Source organism: Sinocyclocheilus anshuiensis, unplaced genomic scaffold (assembly GCF_001515605.1).
Source record: "Sinocyclocheilus anshuiensis isolate Anshui unplaced genomic scaffold, SAMN03320099.WGS_v1.1 scaffold229, whole genome shotgun sequence".
Taxonomy (NCBI): Eukaryota; Metazoa; Chordata; class Actinopteri; order Cypriniformes; family Cyprinidae; genus Sinocyclocheilus; species Sinocyclocheilus anshuiensis.
Window position 1 is genome coordinate 1,165,070 of NW_015537957.1, and position 20,504 is coordinate 1,185,573.

At 38.1% G+C, this 20,504-nt stretch overlaps 1 protein-coding gene across 1 annotated transcript in view; it reads right to left on the reverse strand.

Moving 5' to 3' along the window:
- Window positions 1-1,474: 1,474 nt before the first annotated feature.
- Window positions 1,475-20,504, reverse strand: part of pitpnc1a (phosphatidylinositol transfer protein cytoplasmic 1a) — a 107,427-nt gene continuing 88,397 nt past the window's right edge. The window contains exons 5-9 of the mRNA XM_016456848.1: window positions 17,506-17,577; window positions 8,211-8,306; window positions 5,081-5,236; window positions 4,575-4,638; window positions 1,475-2,813 (exon numbers count right to left, since the gene is read on the reverse strand). Of these exons, the coding sequence (XP_016312334.1) occupies window positions 2,500-2,813; window positions 4,575-4,638; window positions 5,081-5,236; window positions 8,211-8,306; window positions 17,506-17,577 (702 nt within the window). The 3' untranslated portion in view covers window positions 1,475-2,499. The remainder of the gene's footprint in view (window positions 2,814-4,574; window positions 4,639-5,080; window positions 5,237-8,210; window positions 8,307-17,505; window positions 17,578-20,504) is intronic.

The following is a 20,504-nucleotide window of genomic DNA, read 5'->3' on the forward strand; positions in this document are numbered from 1 at the left end:
CACTTTCAAAATAAAAGCCGTACATTCCAACTTCAAAATAAAAGTTTGAAGTTTTGCGCCAGTGCGCGTGATAAATGTTGGTGTCGGCATGCAATGAAAATTCACCCAATCTATTTTATAAAAGCATGTTTTATTTTTTATTTTGAAAAACTGACCTTGTAATTTAATCAGAATGTCATCACTGAACCTTTTGGTAAAAATGATCGACTTCTCTCTGATATAGATATAACACGGATATAAACTATTCTGAAAGAATAATCATAATAATAATAATAATAATAATAAAAACTGAAATCGAAATTGTGAGATACAAACTCGCAACTGCTGGATATAAAGCCAGAATTGTGAGGTTTTTCTTTTGTTTGTTTTTTTTAACCACTTGACAGAAACAATATTCCATTTGGAAGATTTGTCGCTTCTTCTGTTTCATCACAAATTTAAAACATTTGATTTACGTTTCTTGGACACAATGAATCTCGTTAGTAAAATAAAAAATGGACATTTGAGGCAACATTTCCTTTTTATTGCCAGCTTATGTATCATGTGAAATCTACTATGCTGGGTTTGCTACCCTGACAATACAGTCCTAAATTAAAGTCCCAAAATAAGCTGTTAATATATTTCTTGCTGTGGCGGTACTAAAAAATGTCAAGTGCAGCAATCAGCTTCAGACAATATTAGACAATTAAAGTAACAGACTTTAACCTTTGAGATTTTTTTTTTTTTTTACAGTAGCCTATATGAAAATGTAATTATTTGTTCCTCTTAAAAATTCCTCATGAATTTTAGAATAAAAGTTAAAGGTATCCACCTTTTTCTTCAACGCGGAAGTAAGCCTATGGGCGAGACCATTAACCGCTATAACGAGAAGAATAACAACGTGCAGTAAACGTTAAAACTGTTTGCACTACAAACCAGAGAGTTCATAATTAATATAATACATTCAAATAATATAGTAAGACACACCAATTTGCAATATCAAGCAGCAAAACAAACTGTTTTGTACAGCTAAAAATAGCTGGACCCGGAGGATACAGGAAGCTAAACCCATAAAATTTACAAATGTCCGCACCCATTTTTACGTGAAGAAAAAGGTGGATAGTTCACAACCAAAATGAAAATTCTATCATCATTTACTCACCCTCATGTCGTCCCAAACCTGTATGCATGTCTTTGTTCTGTGGAACACAGAAAAATATATTTTGAAGAATGTTGGTAACCAAAGAGTTTCAGTTCCCATTGGCAATTTCCATTCAAAGAAAAAACCTTTAGAATGAGAGTAAAAGCCATTGCATCTCAACTACTGAAGATATGAAAGCTGCTATAATCCATCTCTTCAATGTATAACACTTTACATTTCTGGTAAACACAGACTTACCACGCATAGCATATTTTTCAACATAAATAGCAAAGACATATGACAGGTATGGTGAAACTGGAATGACGTAGAAATCCCAATAGATAGCAAATGCTTTAATTTCACAATGGCAGTTGACATCAAAAGCATGATTTCCCAAGATTTGGCATGTGCATTTCTGAATCCTTTAGAAAAGAGTGTTTAAGTTTAAAAGAACAGATATGCGGGAACCAGCAAGAGTACAAGAGCTTTTCAATTTACAAAGTATACATTGGCCAGCAGCAGCAAACATTCCTTAGAGCTCAGAGATTACACAACAATCTAATAATCAAGCATTCTTTGAGGACTTAATTCATATTCATGGATAATAATGCATCACATTAATCCTAACCAAGAACGTATAATGTAGAAAAGCATACTCAGTTACATGGCAGATGCTCCTCAACCTAACAAATATATTTATGAAGATAAACTACAGTATGTATGTACAGACAAGTTCCAGTTCGTTTTGTCTAACAACAGATCACGCAAAAGTGCTAGGCCAGTAAAATTGGTATCACTCGGTTTTCTGAGTCCGTGGGAATGGAACTGATCAAAGTTAAAGACAAGAGCATAGTGAAACCACTATCAAAATTGAACCCTACATTCTTATAAATGAGATATTTACAGTACATGTCAAACACTGATTAATTGGAGTGAGAAATTCAGAAGCCTGAGGATAAAGTCACTTAACATAATATCACAACTGAAATATTAACTGAGCAGAATATACTATTAAATACACCACCACAGCAAAACAACAGTGGCTACAAATCCTATCCATATTCAACATGTGTAGGAAAAATGGCTCAGCAAGAAGAAGAAAAAAAAAAAAGATTCAGCTCTGTCTATCAATGGGACAACTCCTGAGATATTTTTAACAGTGATCTGTAATGCTTTTGTAAGTCCGAATGCACTTTTTGGCCTACTGTAAATTAACTCCCAGTGTAAAACATGAGGTTGGACAGGTTGAAAAGCCACTCTGTGTGTGTGGGTTTGGGAAACTGTAAGTATCTCTCAGTACTTAAAGAGAGACTGATTGATTGTGTCAAACAGACACTTTACTGGGGTATGTTTTCATAAACTAAGGCCAGAACTGTGGTTTACTCAGGTTGCTGGGTGCTGGGACCCCAGGAAAAGAGACTGGGAAGGCGGAAGACAGAGTCTCTCCGTGCTGGGTCGGGAAGAGTCAGGGTCTCTGGAGCTGACTTCTTCCGTGGTCTGTCCTTGGGCACAGAAAGGAAGTCTGGAGCTTCAGTGGAAAGGGGTGTAGAGGGAGCACTGGATGGGCCGCTACGAGCACAGGCTGGCAGGGGCGTCTCTCTGATGGAAATAGCAGGCGGAAAGGTTCCCAGCTTCTTATTGGTGGCTTCCTGAGTGGCTCGTTCATATTCTCTCACTTCCTCCATTGTCATGTCTTTAAACATCCAAAGCAATGACATTTAAATTAGTGGGGTATAGTGGACATCTGAAACATGAAGATGAAGTCTCCTCCCTAATGTAATTTATACTGGTCTAAACCAGCGTTGTTAAACTCAGATGTTGAAGGGCAACAGTCCTGTTCCAACATAGTTCCAACATTGCTTCAACCCATCTACCTGCACTTTCTAATAAACCTGAAGGACTTAATTAGCTGGATCAGTTGTGTTTAATTAGAGTTGAAGCTAAACTCTGCAGAACTATGGCCACACAGTAGTTGAGTTTGACCCCTGGATTAAACACATCCAATATGAAATCATATTCAATCTGATGTTCACGAGGCTTCCATTAACAAACTGCAGTAAAATATTTAATGTCACTTTTATTTGTTTTCGACAAGCTTTTGTGTGTCTATTATTTATAGCTGTCTTCCTTTCATACCATTAGTCATCGAATCTTGGTTAATAATGCCATGATGGTAGTGAGGGGTATGGAAAATTCAGGGGTGTCCTTGCACACGGAGTCCGAAATTTTCATATGCATTTTTTCATATTCGTCATCCTAAAAATTCGTCACGCACAGAAACCTTGCACACTGAGTCCGATGCGTATTAATCCATAATTCGCAAAACAGTACTAAATGGAGTCTTCAAGCAGTGAGAATGGTTTTGTTTTCCTCTCGCTTCTTAAAAAGAGAAAAAGAAAGGAAATATTGGGTCCATCCAATCCTGAGATATAGAAGAAGGAGAGTTCCCCCTCCTTATTAAAGAGCGACGGGATTTTCACAGGCAATTCAAAGCTTACTTCAGGATGTCAGTGGCTCAAGTTTGATGCTTTGCTAGCGATACTAGAGCCACATATTAAAAAGAAGACCATCAATTTCTGTGAACTCAGTGTGCAAGGATCTTTACAGTGCTTTGTTCTGCGAGACGAAGTGGATGAACTTGACAATCGCCATTCTGGATTTTTTTGCATTCGCTTGTACGGTGGCTCTGAATTGTCAAAACACCTCTCAAAATGCTTGCTACGGATGCGACAAATGCAGAAAATTGAACCCGATCCGAATTTTTTTATGACGGACGAAAGTTTCGGAGGCAGTGTGTATACGTGATTGACAACGTGAGGTCGTATTTATTTTTTAACATCCGAAAATTTCAGACTCGGTGTGCAATGGACTTTACTCCTGGAGGACCACCTTCCTGTAGAGTTTAGCTCCAACACACCTCACTTGAAGTTTCTAATGATCCTGAAGACCTTGATTAGCTGTGTTTAATTGGGGGCAAGAGCTAAACTGCTGAAACGTGGCCCTCCAGGAGCAGGATTGGAGACCCCTGCTCTAATCTCCAACAGAGGTAAAAGAGATGCTGTTTTTTCCTTTTTTTGAGGAGAAAACAGCTCTGCTTTCTATGTTTGGTAATCTGAACACTTTAAGTGTTTATGACTGAAAAATGTGTTCAAGCCATCTAATCTAATCAGTATGGTCAAGGTCCTTGATGAGAACATGAAGAACAATTTTAAAGAGCTGAATTTCTCAGCTGAAACATATTTTCTGTCTGTTTGTTCTTGCAGTGACTCATGCAAAACTAAACACGGTTGTGAGCTATGGATCACGACATCCTTCAGCATCCATGAGGTTTGTTAGTCACGACTCTGGGACAGAGTCAACACAAAAGATACCGCAAGTAAAGGTAAAGAGATGAATAAACAACAATCTGAAGGGAAGGATGTGTGCATGACTGGCTAGTCAATGCCAAACTTACCAATCCACTCATCAACCCAAGCGAAAGCCTGTCTATGACCCAGCAACAGCACATCTCTTACCACCTACAGAAAGAAAGACAGGTAAAATATATGGTGATTGTGATGTTGCCAAGTATACATGTGTAGTGGATGTGTTCCTGGATCTTTTTTAGTGCTGGAGAATTACTTCTGTGAAACGAACATATCCCTAATCTTCCCTAACCCCAATGCTATCAATAACCCTAACATCAGAAGAAAATGAAAAGTTAAAAGAAATGTTGTTGAAGCTCCAGCTCCAGCACAAAGCTGGTTAATCCTAACCCTTAAATCTGATTGGTTGGCAGGAATATTGTTTCAGAACCAATAAAGATGATCCAGGGACTTGTGCTGCTACATGATATCATGGTAAGCACAGCTGGATAGACAGATCTATCTATAGATCTGAGTGATCTGCAGTGAGAGTAACTACAAGGTTAGGGTTTTAGGGGGCTCGTCTGGGATATGCATGTGGAGTGGTGGAAGTGACCTTGTGCACAAACTGCTCCACGCGTGTCTGAAGTCCCCACACCTCGAACTTCACCGTTACTAGCTTATAGGAGCACATGATGGGATCCTGTGTGTCCCTCCAGCCCTCCTGCAGCAAACCCCGGGCTGTCTTCTCAGATTTAAAGTATCGTGGGTCCTAGAGTGGAAATACAAAATGGAAGTAAAATAAAAAGTCCTGGAATGCAAATAAAATGGCCCACAGAGTTTATTATATATACAATACATGAGAAAGTCTCATTTCAACCTTTTTAAAACTTATTCATAGCAGAATAGAAAGAAGACAGGAGATGACGGGAAGAAAAGGTGAAACTCGGATAAAAAAATGACAAATGCAAACACTAAGCAATGGCTCTGACAATTGGATATCTTATTATACAGTTAATAATAAATGGTCAATTACTCTCCAGTCCAACTTTGATGTAAAAGTAAGTTTTTAGCTATTCTCACTGTAAACTTGTCCTTGTACTGGTTGCGTTCTGGTTGGTGGCAAATTTCTGTACACAAACCAAACATATCTATGATTTTACATTTAAATTACAGATGTTAATTATATTATTGTTAATTATATGATTATAGTTTCATTTTAGATTTTTTTCCTGTATTTGTACATACTGTATTTATTTCATTTTTTCCTACCCAGTGTTATTGCGTTTAATGCCTGTACCTGCCCTCCTGTTCTAGCTGATGGAACACCCAAAAGTATATTGTATCTTTGTACTTATGCACAAAATTAGAGAGTGAATTCCATTTAAAAGTTAGCATCACTTTGCTCTACTCACTCTGGAGAGCAGAGCACTTGAAGTGAGTGAACTACCCGACGGTGTTCCACAGGGTTCAGTACCTGGACAATTTTTACTCTCTCTTTTCACAAAATCACTTTGCAAAATTATCACCTCTCTGAGCTTTTTCCCATTATACCTATGCAGATGATACTCAATTCTCTTTTCACCCTCTGACAACCAAATATCATCTGGTATTAACATTTTTCTGCCTGCATATCTGAATTTATTGAATACCGAGCTGTTGATAATCCTGGCCAAAGAACCAACCCTGCCAAGACCTTGTTATTTCAATAGACAACAAAATCATCTCACCCACACAAGAATGGTAAGAATCGTGGCATCATAATCAACAAGGTCTATTATACCTGGAGAAAGCTACCCATTCATATCAATGGTAGCTGCCTGGAAGCTCATTGTTTTTGATCCAGTGACCTAATCTGTAAATGCTACATTACAAATGTGAAAAAAACAACAACAAAAAAAACATTTTAAAACAGTTCAAACTGTCCTTGAATTGACCATCACTGATACACTTAAGCCCAAAGTATACTTCAGTTTTGATGTGAATACTTGTGTATGCATACAGCCTTATGTGTAAGCTTTCAAAGTATACTCCATTTGATAAGAGTGCGCAATAACACAGGTGCTTGACACATGCGCACTAGTGCCAGTGCTGATTGATAAAAATGTTTTTATTCTTTTTTGACTGTGAAACAATGTACTGTTGACATTGTGGACAAACAAATTTGTACAAAAAAGTCAAGGCACAACCTGAGCATAGGTCTTCAACCCTGCTCCTGGGGACCCACTTTCCTGCAGAGTTCAGCTCCAACCCTAATCAAACACACCGGAACCAGCTACTCAAGGTCTTCAGGATCACTTGAAAAGTCACAGGCCAGGTGTGCTGAAGCAGGTTGGAAATAAACTTTGTAGGACAGTGGGTCCCTAGGAGCAGGGTTGAAGACCTATAGTACACACTACTCATAGTTAGTGCTGTGCTTCTGATGAAATTTACGCCATGTGCTGCACGCATATACTAGCGCGGGGCGTTGAATGGGGCACTGCAGTAGTGTACATGTAAAAAACAAAGAATACTTTGGGCTAACAGCATCAGGAAAAGAACGTTTGTGAACAGATTTGTTCACTTTTGCTTGTAACGACCATACAAATAGTGTCCCCTTCCCACAATGCCCTTGAGGGGCACAAAAATGCTACTTGGAACTTCCCCAGAGCAAGATGTTGACTGTTAATGACTGAGATTCACAGGCTGTTTAGCAACACACAGGACTAAATAAAGTATACATTTTTATTACCTTGAAATACACCTTTAGTCATATTCGGTTTAAAAATGAATAATTAAACTTTGCAATGCATTGGGGGTACATTACACACACACTGTGTCAATTTAACAGCATGTCCTAGATGAAATTCAGTTTATTGATGTTTAATAAGCGGTCATTACCTCAACGTACTATGAATGGATTATTTGAATCACTACTTTCTACATATTTCTTCTTTTAAAACCATTGTTAGTGCACTCTTGGTTTTCTCTTCATATTTTCAGTACGTTTTCATTAAAACCATTTACTTAAAGCCATGCCTTTTTATTGTTGATAAAATAAACCTTTGGCCAACAAATGTTTTTGAACAAACACTGACGAGATTGACATTACTTGCTTTATTTGCATTGTGCCCCATTTGGACATAGTGCTAAGGTTGTTTTCTGTGACATAAAGTGATTTTATTTGTCTAAATGAGGACTAGAGTGATCACTTATCATTCCCAGCACTGCAGCTGTTCTTTTCCCTTCCACATCTAATCCCACCTCTGCTTTTTTATTCCTCAAACAGAACCACTGCTGGCCTGGATCCTTAGATAGCAGCAAGCTCCTGCCAGAGAAAGATAACACTGCACTCCTCTCATCTGTCTATGCTTACCTCTGCAGGAGGAGAGAGACAGTGTGTGGAAATGAATTACTGCAGCGGTACAGTGGAGAGGTGATTCTGAGTCTTGTGTGTATCCAGTCGAGATCTCAACAGGGCCTTTTTAATAATTCAGAACTGGCTTAAAAATAACTCATACTCCTTTGTTTTCTTCTATGTGGGAGAAACACTCCCGTCTCTTCAAAACAAAATCCCATCAGCACTAAATACCATATCAACAGAGCTCAAATGAATAAATCATAGAGGTCAGTGTGGAAAATATTGGAAGTGTTTATTAGCACATCCCGTACCTTAGAGGGAAATTTGTACATTTGTATTGCTTATAAATTATTTATCATCTCTTTAATGGATTATATATTTATGTTTTATTGAAGAATTATCTTACCTCGGACTCCTTGTAGTAGCGCTCTGGGATCTCGTCGTAGGCGATGTCAATAAAGCACACCTCCGTTTCTTCATCTCGGAGCTCTGTATCAAAGATCTAGAGCACGATGAGAGGATTTTAGAAAGAAAATTAGTGAAGAAACAATCTACCAGCTACCATTGCTACTAAAAAAATGTCAGGATGCACTTAAACTCCAAATTAGTTTTAACCAGATGTGATGTAACAAGTTTCCTTTGTTCACGCTGAACAATAATGATGAGAGATGCAACACAATCAGAACATATTTGATCTGTAAAATACAGATATGGGGAGGGGATGATATATTACAGTGAGTGGAAATCAAGCAACTAACAGAAAACCTTGTCGCTTGTGGCTCTTTGCAGTAGTAGATTAACTGAATAAAGGGATCATTCACCCAAAAATGAAAATTCTGTCATTAATTACTCACCCTCATATCATTCCAAACCCGTAAGACCTTTGTTCATCTTCAGAACACAAATATTTTTGATGAAATCCGAGAGCTTTCTGACCCTGCATAGACAGCAATGCAACTACCACGTTCAAGGCCCAGAAAAGTAATAAGGACATTGTTAAAATAGTCCATGTGACATCAATGGTTCAACTGTAATGTTATGAAGCTTAAGAATACTTTTTGTGCTCAAAGAAAACAAAAATAACGACTTTATTCAACAATTTCTTCTCTTCCGTGTCAGTCTTTGACGCACGATCACGAGAATACCACGACAGGTTGAACTATTGATGCCACATGGACTATTTTAACAATGTCCTTACAACCTTTCTTGGCCTTGATCGTGTCAGTTGCATTGCTGTCTATGCAGGGTCAGAAAGCTCTCGGATTTCATCAAAAATATCTTAATTTGTGTTCCGAAGATGAACGAAGACTTATGGGTTTCAGCTTAAAACATGAGGGTGAGTAATTAATGACAGAATTTCCTTTTTTGGGTAACCTATCCCTTTAAATTAGTGGTGTCCAATTTGCTCCTGAAGGGCTAATATCCTGCAGAGTTTATCACCAGTCTGCCCCAATACATTGGCTGGAAGAGTTTGATTAGCTGGTTCAGGTGTGTTTAATTAGGATTGGAGCTAAACTCTGCAGGACAGTAACCCTCCAGTAGCAGGACTGGACAACCCTAGATTAACCAAGTTACCCCTGGTTGCCAAGTTGCTGTATTGTTGGTTACTAGTTAGTCTCACACCCACAGTCCAAGAGTTTGATATATACTGCACACAAAACTGAACAACAGGTTTTTAAACAATCCGCCAAGAAAGTAAGTCAAGACTGATACACTGAGTGGGATTTTTCAAAGTTTGTGAGGTTCAACTTCACATTGAATCAAGTAAACTGTCGTTGGTCATTTTACATCAATCATATGATCTCTTTTTATCTGAATGGGCGGATGTTGAACCACAGTAGCTGCTGAACTTTGTCACCATCACAAATCATCAACTCTCACTGACAGTGACTTCCGGTTACTCATTGCAGCAATTCACTCTCAGCATGAACACAAGCTTGTTCACTTGTCACCAGGATATGACTCAGACTCCAACTCTTCTACAGCCGCAGACTCCACGCTGTCCACAAGAAGGAGCTCTCGGTCTAAGCTGCCACTCATCCGAGTGCTTGCAGCCTAACAAAGACTTTAATGGGTGAGAGCGCTCCGCTTCAAAGGATCAGGTGCTTTCAGGTGAGAGAACGGCTCTCCTGTTGTCTGCCACCTGTGTGGGTTTGCCAATTACATTGTAATTCTTTTCATATCCAACTGACGTTAAGCTTCAGGGATGACATGGAAAGAAATGTATAAAACCTCTTTATTTTAAAATCTAGACACAAGAGGAAAGTGCACTAGCTGTGAGAGCAAGGAAGGAATGGGTTGAAACTGTAAAATAAAGAATAAAAGGGGATGACATGACAGAGTAGCTGGATATTTTATAAAATAAGGTATGGTGGACCTTATCAAGAGAGATGGGGAGGAAGACAGAAAGGGAAATTTGAAAAGGGCTTGAATGATGGCTCTAATAAATAAAATCAGCCTTAATTTCTGATGTGGCATCAACACGGAGTCAAAGCACGGAACGTGGACAAGCTTGTTTATCAAAGCCGAAGAACAAAACACAAGAACCAACTCTAAATCCCAATGGTGTTGATAAGCAACATTAAAGTAAGACTCCTGCTGCAACGCAGACTAATGCATGCTGGAGTGCGCCGTTTAAACTTCAAAGCAGCCAACATGGCTCAAATGTAGGGAAAACATCACAAACAGCCTCTCACGCCAATGAGGAGGCGGAATACAGATCAAGGATTTGTGTGTTCTGCTCTTACAGATGCAGACAGAGTTCTACAGGTGCAAAAAGACAAGACACAAGCGAGGAGGTGGGTTCAAATATCACTCTGCTGAAGACAGCAAAGTGCTGCCCCTTGTACCTGCAGCGTGACCGTGGTTGATTAAGCAAAAAAGCAAGGTCCATGAAGAATGATTTACTGAGTCTGGTGTGGACGAACTTGACTGGCCTGCATAAAGTTCACACCTGAACCCCACTAAACACCTTGCAATAGGAACAGCCAGCAAGACCCCATCATCAAACGTCAGTGCCTTAACTTCACTGCCACTCGTATGTCTGAATGGGAACAAATCTGTGCATCCATTTTCCAACATTTAGTCAGTGGAAAGTCTTTCCAAAACAGAAGTGGAATCTGTTAAAGCAGCAAACGAAGAACAAACTCCTTATTTATACCCATGGTTTTGTAAATAAATGCTCAATAAGCACATACAGCAGGTGTGTAAGTGTCCAAATACACAGTCAGGTTAAAATAAATTAAACTTTTAAAAAGAAATGTCTTGAGACATTGTATTTTCTCCCATTCCAAAAGACTAGGACTAAAAATATTAGTTGATGACCTATTTTGCCATGACTAAGACAATACAATATCAATATGCAATATTGTCGATGAAAAAAAAAAAGACTAAAATGTAGTTAGCAAATAAATAAAAACTTTATATATCCAAAATATCTCTTACATTTTCTTCAACAAAAAGGGGGGAAATATAGACCTCATTGAGTTTTCATGCTTGGGTTTGCCAAATGTCAAGACTTTAAATGTACCTTTCATTGCTTTTATTTTAAAAGGACGCATTTTCTGCTTTGTGTTTTACTTTTTGGAATGGGAAATCCCTAGATCTTGATACATATTTTTAAATTCTAAATATATATTTTTTAACTCAAGTGCTGTTTTTTGAATGCTGTGTCATGCACGAGAGGCTTCAAAATATGAGATCGTAATGGTCAAAAACTTCCTTCTACTGCATGCTAAAACAATGGAAAAGCAGCGCAGTGGAATGCGCTCAGGTTATGAATCTTCTGTTATGAATTCTCTGCCTAAGATCAGTTTGCAGCTCCATTTTCCACCAGTGATGCAGAAATATCTTACAGCAGCTTAAAAGTAAGAATGAACCAAAACACTTTACTTTGTTAATGCATGTTTCTGGTTTTATAGTGCGCAAAATATATTGGTGCACACTAATCCAAATAAATACAAATGTCTTTATAATCTCATCAAAATGTAATAATGTTCTTTTTTTGGTTGATATCACAAATCTCCCTTATTTTTCATCCCCCTCTCTCCAACCACCTGCATCAATAGCACAGGTGGCTCAACAGAAGCCATTACTTTAAAAGAACCATTTGAAAGCACGTTTAGAGCAGGTCAAAATGCATAATGGTGATCCATCTGTGATTTTGTGGTCAAATAAAACCGAAAAGGCTTTCAGCTGAAATTCAAAGTGATATAAAGCAAATCTAACACTGCTGACACCTCAAAAACACCAGAGCTCATGCTGCCTCTCCTCACAAGGATTAATGGTGCAAGATACAAAGAAATGAAGCAGGAGAGCCTGCTTTAGTCGGATAAAAACATGCTCTGGATAAAATACAATTTTCAGCGAGGCAATGGTTCCAAACACAAGACCAACTTAACATCAAAGTGCCTGAAATCGCCAATCTCAAGTCAAAATTCACAGGTACCCGTTGGTCTGGAAACAAAGTGGTGTTTACAGAGTCTGAGGCTGGTAGAATGATGCACTTCTTAAAAAAAGAATTAATCACTGGACTCAAGTTTGCCAGGATAGTTGCATCAAATACATGCATATGCATAGCAAATCACTGCTGCAAAAGTCAAAATATGTGGATTGAACAATTATGCTATTTATTTTAATGTAACGATGCTTAAAATAACTCATTTGAATATTTTCACAAGATGCCATATTAATGTTTAATATGCGGGTGATAGGTCTGACCCTCACTGGTTGATTTCAGCACCATGGACAGGGCAAATCAACAGCACATGGCCAATGGAATGAGATGGGTGATAAAACCGGAAGCTATTTTCTGATCATCAGCCGCCGTTACTAAAGAAGTGTTGGCATCTCAACCGATTGTGAAACACGGAAGGTGAAAGAATGCAACGTTCTGTTATTTCTCGCCTGCAGATGCAGAAATAGCCCTGAGGCGGACCAACCAGCACCCCACAACCTCCCAACAGATGCTACCTGGCTCCTACACCTCTCCTTTACAGTGCCCACAAGCACATTCATATTTCATTCAATCACTTTGTCTGCTATCAATCATTTTTCTTGTCATTATAGTTTGAAAATGCAACATCTTGTATTCCAAGATATTTTCTCAGAACACCTTACAGTTTCCATTTTATTTTTTTTTTAATAAAGTTAATTTTATATACAACATTGGTTGTCACTACTTCATCCCTTCACACTGTACAACTGATTTCTCTCCCTCTCTGAAGTACATTTAATCATTGTAAGTTCAAGCACATCATTTGTAAATTTTAGATCTTCAAACAAACCCACACACGCCTCAAACTGATCACAGAAGAGGAAGAACTATCCGCCTGCAGTGAGTGATCTTTAAAATGCTCTCATTTGGGGCAGAGGATAAAAGTGTTACTTGATGCCAAGAGCAAAGGAATAAAACAAAGTGAAATTCTTTCTGAGCGAGTGAGCATGTGTGCGGAGACTCGAACAGAAGCTCGGGACAGCACAGACAGCACAGGCTCAGACAGACCGTAACCGCCGTCTGGAACAATCCTGATACATGTAAGCTCTTCAGACTGACTGCAGGCCAGCATTATTAAAGAGTCAAGCTCACCCTGAAACTCTCTCCAGGACAAATCCCATCTGAAATCACAAGCGGTTTTTGGCTAGTGGGTTTCTTACACTTAGATTTACATAGTGTTAAGGAAGTCAAAACCTCTGAAAACATTCCAGTAAATAATAGGGATATAGCTCAGCCGCAGATACTGAAATTTTGTCATCATTTACTGAACCTCACTTAGTTTAAAACCTGCAAAAGGTTCTTTCTTCCATGAAATAGATGTTTATCAGAACGTCATCATAAATGTTTATGAATACGCACAAGTGTGAATGATATTTGTGAGTGACATCCTATGGACTACTTTACTGTTGATTCTATGTACTTTTTATAGCTTGAAATCCAGCTGATGACAAATATTTTGGGAGAATAGTTTACCAAAAAATGAAAATTTGCTGAAAACTTACCCTCAGACCATGAATTTGTTTCTTCTTTGAATCAGATTTGAAGAAATGTATCATTACATCACTTGCTCACCAATGGATGCTCAGCAGTGAATGGGTGCCGTTCAGAATGAGAGTCCAAATAGCTGATAAATACATCACAATAATCCACAAGTTATCCACACGCATCCAGTCTATGAATTAACATCTTGTGAAGATGTTCTAAGATACAAATCTATTATTGAGGTGTTAAAATTTAAATGGTCACTTCTGGCCAAAATACAAGTCCATAAACCATAATAATGCTTCCTCCAGTGAACAAGTCCATCTCCTGTTGTCCTCCCACATCAAAATCCAGCAACGCATTTGTTTTGAAATGTTCTGGTCTGGACTGTTTTTCACGTGTTAATGGTGCTTGATCTGTGCATATTATTGGTTAACCCACTGGAGTGGTGTGGATTATTGTGATATTTTTATTAGCTGTTTGGACTCTCATTCTGCCGGCACCCATTCACTGTAAAGGATCCATTGGTGAGCAAGTGATGCAATGCTCAATTTCTCCAATCTGTTCCCATGAAGAAACAAACCCATGGTTCTTGGATGGCCAGAGGGTGAAATTTCAGCGACTTTTCATTTCTGTGTGAACTATTCCTTTAATAATGCATGAATATTTAATCAAAGTAATAAATAAACAGGGGAAGACCCACAACTCTATAAAGTTTTATAAGCACATTCAATCTAGTGATGCCACAAATTGTTTCCGAGACTCTTCTAGGCTTTCTAGTTGTTAGTTTTGATCATCATTTCTCTCGTTCCACACGATCAACAGATTTCACTTTACAGAAAAGATTTAGATGAAAGACATTTGAGAAAAGACCAGGAAAGATGAAATCATGCATATTTACACTGCATCCAATATACATACATTGTCATTGATGCCTTTGTTGTCTTCATACTTTGTCTCAACGTGGATGGAGAACTTTGGCAGAAAAGAGCACTAAAGAAGAGAAAAAAAAATGTTAAATGTGTCAAAAATGAGTTAAACTAGGCACAAACAGCCACTCTAGAAAGTATTTGGATACTTAAAAACATATCAAATCAAGTGTCAGCTGCACACAAAATACAAAACAAGCTTTTTCCCCTCACTTTTCTTCATTATTTTTGCTCAATGTATTTGAGTCAGCTGGTGTTTTGCTTTGTTTTGTTTTTTGTGTGTGGATATATTAATTTCTCCAAATTCACACAGCAGAGGAAACAGACAATCACATTGATGACAATCATCATAATGCACTAACATTTGTTTGACAACCACATAATATATTTGTCTTCGTTTTCAAGAGTGCATCTATTGTTTTATTTCGAACCATAACGATTATTTTTTTTTTTAATAAAACTTGACAGTTGGTTTGACATGCTATTTAACATAATGTCATTCATAAATTGATGTGCTCCTTAAAGGTAGGAATAGAGGAATAGTTCACCCAAACTAAAAAATGTGTGGAAAATGTTCTTACCCTTAGGCTGTTCAAGATGGAGATGAGTGTTTATTCATGGGAACAGATTTGGAGAAATTTAGCATTTTAGTGATTTAGTCAAATTTAGTGATCATTTGCTCACCAATGCATCCTCTGCAGTGAATGGGTGCCGTCAGAATGAGAGTCCAAACAGCTGATAAAAGCAACACAATCCACAAGTAATCCACACCACTCCAGTCCATCAATTAATGTCTTGTGAAGTGAAAAGTTGTGTGTTTGTGAGAAACAAATCCACCATTAAGACATTTTTAACTTGAAATTGTCGCTTATAATAAGCCCATAATCCATAATAATGCTTCATCCAGTGATAAAGTCCATCCCTGTGGTTCTCTCACATCAAAATCCACCAACATATTTGTTTAAAATTGTTTTTGCTTATAAATGGTGTTTGATCTGTGCATATTTCTCTCCTGATTCAGAGGAGACTACTTTTTTCACTGAAGAAAGCAATATTATGGAGGGAGGACTTTTGGCCAGAAGCAAAGGTTTGAAGTTAAAAACGTCTTAATGTTGGATTTGTTTCTTATAAACAAACGGCTTTTTCGCTTCACAGGACGTTTACTGATAGACTGGACTGGTGTGGATTACCTGTGGATTATTGTGATGTTATTATCAGCTGTTTGGACTCTCATTCTGATGGCACCCATTCACTGCAGAGCATCCATTGGATAAAAGTGTTACTTGATGCCAAGAGCAAAGGAATAAAACAAAGTGAAATTCTTTCTGAGCGAGTGAGCATGTGTGCGGAGACTCGAACAGAAGCTCGGGACAGCACAGACAGCACAGGCTCAGACAGACCGTAACCGCCGTCTGGAACAATCCTGATACATGTAAGCTCTTCAGACTGACTGCAGGCCAGCATTATTAAAGAGTCAAGCTCACCCTGAAACTCTCTCCAGGACAAATCCCATCTGAAATCACAAGCGGTTTTTGGCTAGTGGGTTTCTTACACTTAGATTTACATAGTGTTAAGGAAGTCAAAACCTCTGAAAACATTCCAGTAAATAATAGGGATATAGCTCAGCCGCAGATACTGAAATTTTGTCATCATTTACTGAACCTCACTTAGTTTAAAACCTGCAAAAGGTTCTTTCTTCCATGAAATAGATGTTTATCAGAACGTCATCATAAATGTTTATGAATACGCACAAGTGTGAATGATATTTGTGAGTGACATCCTATGGACTACTTTACTGTTGATTCTATGTACTTTTTATAGCTTGAAATCCAGCTGATGACAAATATTTTGGGAGAATAGTTTACCAAAAAATGAAAATTTGCTGAAAACTTACCCTCAGACCATGAATTTGTTTCTTCTTTGAATCAGATTTGAAGAAATGTATCATTACATCACTTGCTCACCAATGGATGCTCAGCAGTGAATGGGTGCCGTTCAGAATGAGAGTCCAAATAGCTGATAAATACATCACAATAATCCACAAGTTATCCACACGCATCCAGTCTATGAATTAACATCTTGTGAAGATGTTCTAAGATACAAATCTATTATTGAGGTGTTAAAATTTAAATGGTCACTTCTGGCCAAAATACAAGTCCATAAACCATAATAATGCTTCCTCCAGTGAACAAGTCCATCTCCTGTTGTCCTCCCACATCAAAATCCAGCAACGCATTTGTTTTGAAATGTTCTGGTCTGGACTGTTTTTCACGTGTTAATGGTGCTTGATCTGTGCATATTATTGGTTAACCCACTGGAGTGGTGTGGATTATTGTGATATTTTTATTAGCTGTTTGGACTCTCATTCTGCCGGCACCCATTCACTGTAAAGGATCCATTGGTGAGCAAGTGATGCAATGCTCAATTTCTCCAATCTGTTCCCATGAAGAAACAAACCCATGGTTCTTGGATGGCCAGAGGGTGAAATTTCAGCGACTTTTCATTTCTGTGTGAACTATTCCTTTAATAATGCATGAATATTTAATCAAAGTAATAAATAAACAGGGGAAGACCCACAACTCTATAAAGTTTTATAAGCACATTCAATCTAGTGATGCCACAAATTGTTTCCGAGACTCTTCTAGGCTTTCTAGTTGTTAGTTTTGATCATCATTTCTCTCGTTCCACACGATCAACAGATTTCACTTTACAGAAAAGATTTAGATGAAAGACATTTGAGAAAAGACCAGGAAAGATGAAATCATGCATATTTACACTGCATCCAATATACATACATTGTCATTGATGCCTTTGTTGTCTTCATACTTTGTCTCAACGTGGATGGAGAACTTTGGCAGAAAAGAGCACTAAAGAAGAGAAAAAAAAATGTTAAATGTGTCAAAAATGAGTTAAACTAGGCACAAACAGCCACTCTAGAAAGTATTTGGATACTTAAAAACATATCAAATCAAGTGTCAGCTGCACACAAAATACAAAACAAGCTTTTTCCCCTCACTTTTCTTCATTATTTTTGCTCAATGTATTTGAGTCAGCTGGTGTTTTGCTTTGTTTTGTTTTTTGTGTGTGGATATATTAATTTCTCCAAATTCACACAGCAGAGGAAACAGACAATCACATTGATGACAATCATCATAATGCACTAACATTTGTTTGACAACCACATAATATATTTGTCTTCGTTTTCAAGAGTGCATCTATTGTTTTATTTCGAACCATAACGATTTTTTTTTTTTTAATAAAACTTGACAGTTGGTTTGACATGCTATTTAACATAATGTCATTCATAAATTGATGTGCTCCTTAAAGGTAGGAATAGAGGAATAGTTCACCCAAACTAAAAAATGTGTGGAAAATGTTCTTACCCTTAGGCTGTTCAAGATGGAGATGAGTGTTTATTCATGGGAACAGATTTGGAGAAATTTAGCATTTTAGTGATTTAGTCAAATTTAGTGATCATTTGCTCACCAATGCATCCTCTGCAGTGAATGGGTGCCGTCAGAATGAGAGTCCAAACAGCTGATAAAAGCAACACAATCCACAAGTAATCCACACCACTCCAGTCCATCAATTAATGTCTTGTGAAGTGAAAAGTTGTGTGTTTGTGAGAAACAAATCCACCATTAAGACATTTTTAACTTGAAATTGTCGCTTATAATAAGCCCATAATCCATAATAATGCTTCATCCAGTGATAAAGTCCATCCCTGTGGTTCTCTCACATCAAAATCCACCAACATATTTGTTTAAAATTGTTTTTGCTTATAAATGGTGTTTGATCTGTGCATATTTCTCTCCTGATTCAGAGGAGACTACTTTTTTCACTGAAGAAAGCAATATTATGGAGGGAGGACTTTTGGCCAGAAGCAAAGGTTTGAAGTTAAAAACGTCTTAATGTTGGATTTGTTTCTTATAAACAAACACGCAGCTTTTCGCTGCACAAGATGTTAAGTGATGGACTGGAGTGGTGTGGATTACTTGTGGATTATTGTGATGTTTTTATCAACTGTTTGGACTCATTCTGACGGCACCCATTCACTGCAGATGATCCACTGGTGAACAAGTGATGTAATGCTAAATTTCTCCAAATATGTTCCCACGAAGAAACATCAACTATATGAATGGCCGGAGGGTAAGTACATTTTCAACAAATGTTCACTTTTCAATGAACTTTTCCTTTAAGTATGTAAATACTTTATTACCTCTGCATATAATGAATCAACAGACAATTAGGGAAAAATAACCCCACCACAAACGACATGCAACGGTTAATTCTATTGAGCCCAGTAACTAATTTTAGACATCTATCAAGAAGGGTCAAAGCCTCGACCCAGCCTCATTCATGAACACACTGCATGCATGCTCTCAGTAGATCTGGTGCACTGCAGGGCAATGCGCTTCAGTGTGATTGTGTTTTATGAGCCTGGCGTTCTGCTGTAATGATGAGCTCTTTTTCTGCCTCACTGGATTTACAGCCTCCCTGTCCTCCTCCTCTCTCCTCCCCACACGTCCTGAAGCTGTAGCCCCTCTGAGACCCAACACACTGCTGCCTGATTAGATTAAGCACTGCTCCCGCAATCGCTATGGAGATCAATAAAGACTGAGTTACGTAATGCTGGAGGAAATGCTGTAGCAGTGGGGGAAGGGCAAAGGATCGAGGAGAAGAGAAGAAGAGCAGATCTATGGGTGCAAACCCGCAAGGCATTGTTGAGTTACGACTCTTGTTTCAAAACCTAAATCGCGGTTTGAAACTGTAGCTTGCCAAGCTACAAACTACTCATCGTTTAAAAGTAGTTCAACTATAGTCAAGCTCTTTTGAAAAACTAGTTGGCTACATTTCATGCTACTGACAAAAATAAACTGTAATTTACTATACTAATGTACTATACTGAAGCTTTTAATGGGGCAAATATGTAACTACCCTTGTGAAAAAGAAGTGAACTTAACTGTATGGAATGCACTTGTACTGTTCTTCAAATCTTAAAATAATTTATTTAAAAAAAACATATGGTATTAATAAAAATATCTAATGTAATATTACTGAAATAAAAGATTTCTTAAGTGAACCTAAAGAGAGACACTTTCATGACTGTTTCTTAACACACTTAAGTACACTTTAGAAAAGTGCAATATGTAATGATGTCAAATAAAAAGCTGTACATTAAAGTACATTTTAAATCATTGTTTTAATACTCTTTTATTGTGAAGTACACTTATTTTGATGTGTTGACTCACATACTAAAGTACATGTGAAGTACTTGATTATAATTTATCTGAAGTGTGTTATTTGATATTACATTTAAAGCTACTAGTGTCACGGTTGCACTACTGAGTGGAGTGCGGAGCAAGAAATGGAGGGAGGCGAGGAGTACATCAATCCAGAGAAGTTTAATAACATTAAGGAAACACGGAAAACTCACGTAGCACATGGAGCTCTGGGGCTGGAGCCGACACTGGAGCGAGCTCTGGGTCTAGGATGAAGGCAGAGAACAGTCCTTTTCTCTTCGTTCTCCTCCTTTGGTTACGGGTGAACTGGGCAGCTGGCGGGCTTGTCGTTGCGGTAACTGGTGGGCTTGACTTCGTAGCGGCCGGCGGGCTTGAGTCAGCGGCCGGCGGGCTCTAAAAACAGGGAACACTATTTAAACACATGACAAAACGAGGTGATGATGAGACACACCTAGGATCAATGGAAATAAACGTGAAACACCTGGAATTAAATCAACATAATCAGAACAGGAACAGGAAACTAACCAAATATGGGCAAGGAGGGCACATGG